This window comes from Gossypium hirsutum, chromosome A08 (genome assembly GCF_007990345.1).
Source record: "Gossypium hirsutum isolate 1008001.06 chromosome A08, Gossypium_hirsutum_v2.1, whole genome shotgun sequence".
Classification (NCBI taxonomy): Eukaryota; Viridiplantae; Streptophyta; class Magnoliopsida; order Malvales; family Malvaceae; genus Gossypium; species Gossypium hirsutum.
Genome location: NC_053431.1, coordinates 50,434,590 through 50,441,964, shown reverse-complemented (window position 1 = coordinate 50,441,964; position 7,375 = coordinate 50,434,590). Strand labels below are relative to the sequence as shown.

Genomic DNA, 7,375 nt, shown 5'->3' with positions numbered 1-7,375 from the left:
AATGAAAATTATTTGTCATTGAAGAACTCGTTCCTAATGAATTAGCAGCTAATGCCTCTAGAGTTGACAAGGATTCTTGTAAGAAGCATATTGATGACATGGTAAACATAAGATGTCTAATACTTGCCACCATGACTCCTGAACTTCAAAAACAACATGAGGATATGGTTGCCTATGATATGATCAAGCACCTCAAAGAATTATATGAGGGGCAAGCACGTCAAGAGAGGTATAAGAGCACGTCAAGAGAGGTATAAGACCTCTTAAGCTCTGTTTCGATGCAAAATGGTGGAGGGAATTACTATGGGAACTCACATTCTTAAGATAATAGGTTATATTGAAAGTCTTGAAAAACTTCGATTCCTTCTAAATGAGGAATTGGCCACCAATGTCATCTTGCAATTGTTGTCGAATAGTTTTAGCCAATTTGTACTTAATTTCAACATGAACAAAATAAAACTTTACCACAATTACTAACATGTTGAGAACTACTGAAAGTAATATGAAACATGTCTGCTTATTTTGCCCTACTTGAGTCACTTTAAGACCCACAGACCCACGTATGTATCATGGACTCCTAAATAATTTTATTAAACTTGAGAAACCTTAAGGCCCACATATATAATTTGGACTCGTAATTAATTTTAGTTAATAAGCTAAACTAATTACCCAATTATAAAATTTACAAAAGAACTATCTTAATTATGTTAAAATCGTGACTTTACGGCATTAAAATACTTCCATAAACTTTAAGTTTATTTCATTCTAAATAATTAAATAACATGATCTCTTAAATCTCTTAATTCAACTTTGGATTCCAAGGCATTATGTAAAAGCATCAACAATAGGAAGCCAAAATCCTCTCTCTCTCTCTCTCTATATATATAACACACATCTACGATATCTTTTCTTTTTGAGTCTCAGCTCTGCACTCGTTTGCAATTCCGAGAAACGAACATGTTAGCCCAAAATAGTCCTTAAAATGCTTACCATGACACCATTCAAAATTAAAAATGGTAGTGATCACCCACCATGTGGCCGGCTAAGGCTAACCGAACTCAGTTTTTATGTAATATTAGATAGATATACAGATGCTATTACATCTGATTGGATCTGTAAGGAGGCATTGCCCCACCTGCTGCGTCTGGTGGTACACCTCCCTGGCCTGGCATTCGCATCATTCCGGGATTCGTTTGAGGCATTGAGGATGGTGGTATGTAAGGATGATGATTACTCATCTGCACTGGCATGGATTGCTGCGCCACTGCCGGAACAGTTGAGGTCCATCCACCTGAAGGCTGAGGCAGCATTGTAGGTTGTTGTAACCCTGAAGCATATGGAGCCCCATTGTATTGATGAGCAGCTGGACCACCCATTGCTTGAACTGGCTGTTGCCTCAATGTTGAAGGCTGAGGGTTAACCATGGCCGGGTTAGGGATTGTGTAATCTCTGCTCCGATCATTGTTGACCTGTAATGCAACCACCAACCATATTAATGTGGCAATCTCAAGATCAAACAAAATCAGCCATGTAATTCAAACAAAAATTAAAAACAACATAGCAGGATTTGAAGGGTGGGACTACATGGCTGACACACTACCGCCTCCCTTTCCCTCCTCACACCCTTCTAGAAAACATAATGAGCAAGTGTAAAGAAAATGCGTGGCTATCAATTTTGCCACCAAGCTGAATTATTGCATCAAAACCAATCATTTAGATAACAATCAGTAAATTGTATTGTCCAAATACCTTTATACTAAGATCAGTGTGGCGTGAATATGAGAGATGGAGCTTGCAAAATCCTCCATCATATATGCAGTGCCCTTCCAAGGTGCCCTTAGCCAAAACAGCTGTCTGAACATCTGCAAAACATGAAAGCATTACTACTTAAATTTAAGGGAAGACTGGAATAATGTGTCAAAACTCTTTTGTATGTTCTTGCCTTGAATATAAAAAGCATAATGGATTAGGACATAAATTCTAATGATTAATTTATATGAATAAGTAGGGTCAATTTAAAAATATAACCTTTTCAACAATAGTCAGAAATTATCAAATGTGTGTAATGGTCTTTTGAACAGGACCATTATTCACATTTGATAACATGTTCGAATATTACCTGGGTACTGAATTAGTGCCTGTAGTCCACCATTCTTATCAAACATGGCAATCTTTTGAACAGGACCAAAAGCAGAGAAGACCTAACACAGGGCAACGAAAAGAGAGAAAATGACAAATAATCGGTGTTAGTTGAGGTACTATACAGACAAATAAAAGTTGCTTTCAGTAATACCATGTGTAGCACATCCAATGTAACAGCATACTGCATGTTCTCGATTGATGCAAGTAAAACATTACTTTCTGGTTCGAGTTTTTTCCCATCAAGACCCAAACTAAACTGCAATGACGACAAATGAATTTCATTAATAATGAAAAATTAAAAATAAAAAAAATAACAAACACTACCGAGTCCAGTGCAGTAACGCAGCAATATTATTGAACTCTCTAGTATAAAAATCTTGATGCATGAAACACCTTGATGAGAAACACAAGTATTTTAAAAATTTTATGGGAAGTGACATGGATCAAAACTAAGGTTTTCTGATCTAAGAAACTGTATCATAAATAATTCACAGAGAACAAATGAAAATTCTAACTGCTGTTAAGAGACACAATTGTTAATAGTATGTTCTTTACCTGGCCACTTCCATCTATAGCCGAAGGAGCGACAGGAAGATAGGGATTGGTATAATCTCTGAAAGAAATGGGCAAACAATATGTACAATTACTATAAAATAGTGAAAAATGGATAACACTAGCAGATAGATGAGTTGCACACCCCAGTGAAGGGTGAAGCAACACATGTAAGAGATGAATGATGTACATAATAAAATTACTATCTGCCAGGAAAATAATTACAATCTGGAATCAGATACAAAGAGGAGATAAAGGAAACCTGCTTCTGTGGCTCTGAAACTTCACACTCAAATCTGGATGAGCAGAATAAGTAATCCTAAGTGTACATGGAGATATATTTTCAGAAAGCAGGTACCTGAAAACCCAGGACAAAATGAGTACAATGTGCATGAAAACCTTCAAAAACAAAAGGAACATAAGCTGCAAAATTACAACCCTCGCTTGGACTATAATTCTAAATCAGTGAGTTGTCTCTATGCTTTATCAAGAACTAAAACAATCCAAATATGTGAGGATGTTGTAACACCTAACAGGAACAATCTGCCAAAAGTTCAAGGGCCCAATAGAAATATGTGCTCAATGTAAGTGGACCACATCTAAAGCTAAATGGTCCATTACGGTTGGACTAAATACCGTGTCTAACAATTAATACAACCGTCACCTAGGGATGATTCGTCCATCCAAGGCAGTTTTTGCAGATGTGGCTGTTTCTGCATCTGAAAACTGCACCAAAGCCTACATAAAAAGCAGGATATATACTGAGCTTAATTAAAAAGCCAAAAAAAACAACAGATACCAAAAGAAAATTTAATTCATTGACCTGAAATCCAGCTGTCTTCTCAAAGGTAGTAATTTTATGCACAAATCCAAAAGCTGAAAATACCTGCATTATTTAATACTTTTAACAAAGATGAACTAACAAAAATCAAGCAAAAGCACTCCAAAAAGCAATTCCGATCTTCAGTTCTGTAAAAGGTTTGCCAGAAAATAAGGAATAGAGATAAGTTAACATATCCACAACATTCAGCATGGAGACAACAATAGAACTTATTAACAGACTACAGTTTGAGAAACTCAGATTTTACAAGGAAATTGACAAGATCAGTACATGCTAAATTAATTTCACCGGGATGGTGGAACGCCGCAAAAGATGAAAAGAGTGAGGATGAAAAAACCAACGAAGGAGTTCTATGAAACCTCAGAAATTTACAAATAAAACCAGGCTACAGATCAGACTGCTCAAATTTCATTTTTTATCAAGTTCTATAAAATAACAATTCTCTCAACTTATAAGTTAAGAAACTAATTCAATCACCATTCTTCCCTAAGGATAAAATGTAAATCTCCAGTCTCTACCTGCTTCAAATAAATTGCAGCAAACTGCAGACTAGGGGACAGATATTAATTGCTCTAGGATTTTAATCATTAAAGCCCATGAAGGAGGATGTCAAAGGCAAAAGTTGCTATAAGCACCAGATTCTAGAATCAGAATCAGGCTAAACCCAGGCAGAAAGAAGATACCACTAACTGAGGACTAACGATAGGCACCTAATTGTAAAAGATTTTGATATATATTTATATATGCATGTATATAGCGCAAATATATACATAGACCACTCATCTCTATAAAAAGTTGGAACGTACCTAAGATAAATAACCTGGTTTTTTAGTAGAACTATATCCAGGCAAACAATTAACTCCTAAAAACAGATGTATAGAAAATAAAAAGAGAAAACTGAGACTGTGACAACTAGCTGCCTCATATTACTCCTATATCATTGAGAGCTTATATTAATAATTATAAATAAAGTTTTATCCCAAAATGGGGAAAGATAAATATGTTAGCATGAGCAGAAACAGACAGAAGGATCTTTCAATCTTTCACAAGCTAATGATGATGACAGTCCAATTCTGTGAATAAAGGGCACAATGGACAAGAACCAAAGCCTGTTACATGGATGATTGGCTGCCTAATCAAAGTTTCTAAAAAGAACTACCAATTCAGGGAGGCACTTGCCTTAAGCACCTTTTGTTCTAATAAGACAGTGCCTTATGCACCAAAGCATGCACCTCCCTCAATGCTACCATCAATTCAGGGTCTTAGACAATTGTTTGGACATTGCTTCACATAGCCAAGAAATCTGAAGCACTTTACTACCTTGTTCATGTTCAATGAGGAGTGACGATTTTGACACTCAGCAAAACTAGCAACTATTATATCGAACAAATATATAATACAGACCATATATGCAAAAAAAAAATGTAAATGGAGCACAAACTTCATTGGCAGTAGCAGCACAAACAAAAAACATAGTGACACCAAACATCTAAAAAGTCCAAGGGTGATGGATGATGCACATGAAGAAGAAATGAAAAACAAATCCTAAATGGTAGGAATAGGAGGTAAGTAAGGAAGAGTAAGGAAGAGAGAGGCAGTGTTAAGGAAAGGAGAAAGGAGACAAACACACATGTTCTCTTTCTCACGATGCACTAAGCTGCCATTGGAGATTATTCCCTTGACATGATCCTGCTGATCCATTCACACTCATGTCAAAACACAAAAGCTTTTCTCCAAAAGAGCGTGACAAAAACTACACAACCCTAGTTATTACATGAAATCATATCAAACAACAACTTAGAAATAGTAACTTCACACCCTTCTAAACAAAAAGGAGAAGAGACATACGCCATCCTTACCAAGTGCAATACATCTATGGAAACAAGCCGTGCATCTTGACCTTCGATTGTTACCAACAGTACATTCCCGGCAACATCTGCAGTCGTTTTGTTGTTTACAATTTCTTGCCTGTTAGAATATTGCAGGTAGACCGTTTTACCCCTTACTTGAGCAGGCTCTGAAGATGAAGCATAATACGATATCATGGCAATAGCTTGATTCAAGTCAGCCTAAGAAGGGTAAACAAAAACATATATTTAATTACTAACTTCATTAATATGGTGGAAGAAATTTGACCAGAATTTTAAAAAAAAATCTGATTAAACTTACGAATTCAATGAAAGCTTGATTACGATTGGCTCCAACATTGCACTTGGTGTTAACGACCTTACCAAATGGCTTCCCCAGCTCGATCAACTCTTCCTCCGTACACTCCCATGGCAAGTTTCTCAAATGCAGCACCTTAGATGGGGGTTGAGTGTAACGGAACTGCGGCTGACTTGATACCGAGGCCATCCCGGTCGGAAATCAACCCCTCTAAAAATTTTTGGCAAGAGAAGACAGATCAGAAACCCTAGATGCCAAAAAATATATATGTTTAATTCAAAATCGAAATATATACATAGATCAATCAAAACCAGGAAAATGCAATGAAATTAAGGGAATAAAATAAACCTGAAAACAAAAAGAAACTAATGAGAAAATCCGTGGAAACTTCTGAAGTTCGTTAAGTTAGGGCTTCAAGGAATTTGAGATAAATTGGTATGGTAGATTTTCCGTCTTTCATTAAATTCGTTTTGGTTTTATTAAGGGATGGGCATCGTCCTGGGCTTTTGGCGCCGATGGGCGTTATGTATTCGGGAAGGAGAGATTGGATTGGATTGTATTTTCCCTTCTTATATTACTTTTCTTGAGAAACGAAAGGACCGGACTTTACCCGACCCGAGGCAGCGGTTTTTCTTTTCGTTTTGGGCCTTTTGGCCACTAAGGCAGCGTCTTCGGATTCTTAAACTTTGGTGCCCACGTTGCTGTGGAATATAAAAACGTGCAACTGGAGAATTATTTACGACTACTTTTGAAAAATACTAATATTTAGAAAAATTCTTTTTGAAAAATATTTTTAAATATTTTAATTTCAGATTTAATTTTTTAATATTATTTTAAAAAATTATTTTTAAGAAATAAAATGTTCATATTAGACATAATACTATAAAATAAAAATTTGTGTTTAAATAATATTCAAATTAGTTAACATTATTATATTTCAATAAGAATTTAAAAATGATTTATTATAACTTATTATTGATATATAAAATATAAATGATGAATATTTTTAAATTAATTACTATTAATGATTATTTATTTGTAAAAATTTAATTTGAATATATAAATTATATTTTAAATATTAAAGTATAATAATTACATATTTAAATATATAATGTTATATATTTGAAATAAACTTTGATAAGAAAATAATTGTATAGGTAATTTAAATATTACTTAAAATACATAAGTCATTTGACTCCAAAAGTATTTTTCCCACATCCAAAAACTAAAAATGCTTTTGAGTTTAGGTACAAAAGCATTTTTCATTTCAAAAGTTGTCTATTTAACATTGTTTATGGCTCTAAATAAAGTTTATTAACCCGTTAAGAAAAAATAGAATTTAAGTTTAACTATTACAAATATAAATACAATACAAGTATAAATATATGTCCAAACAAATACAATGTAAAATTAAACCAATTATGAAGCACAATCAATAAAAAAAATAAAATAAATCCCATCCATGGTAGATAAATATGTTGAAACTGAAACCTCACATATCGCAATTACACATGACAAAGCTTGAACACGAATACCCAAAACCTAAAAACTCCATCTTAACCAACAATACTAAAACCTAATTCCCCATTGAAAAAAAAAACTCAAAATTAACATTTTCAGTTATTTAAATTTATAAACAAAATTTATGATGATGATCAAAACCACTTAATATAA

General features: G+C 34.3%; 1 protein-coding gene across 4 annotated transcripts; it reads right to left on the bottom strand.

The window, feature by feature from the left end:
- Nucleotides 1–738: 738 nt before the first annotated feature.
- Nucleotides 739–6,252, bottom strand: LOC107945949 (polypyrimidine tract-binding protein homolog 2). 4 transcript variants are annotated; one of them, XM_016880138.2, is made up of 11 exons: nt 6,050–6,252; nt 5,705–5,948; nt 5,395–5,604; nt 5,166–5,227; nt 3,518–3,580; nt 2,957–3,052; nt 2,698–2,755; nt 2,294–2,398; nt 2,120–2,201; nt 1,750–1,862; nt 739–1,469 (listed from the first exon to the last, which is right to left on the bottom strand). In XM_016880138.2, exons 2-11 carry the CDS (start codon nt 5,888–5,890, stop codon nt 1,098–1,100), a joined length of 1,347 nt encoding a protein of 448 aa, XP_016735627.1. In that variant the 5' UTR covers nt 5,891–5,948; nt 6,050–6,252; the 3' UTR covers nt 739–1,097. The 4 variants fall into 4 exon arrangements, with proteins under 4 accessions (XP_016735627.1, XP_016735633.1, XP_016735611.1 ...); XM_016880144.2 differs by having other exon boundaries at nt 5,166–5,224; XM_016880122.2 differs by lacking the exon at nt 5,166–5,227 and adding an exon at nt 3,359–3,432.
- Between the last annotated feature and the right edge of the window lie 1,123 nt (nt 6,253–7,375).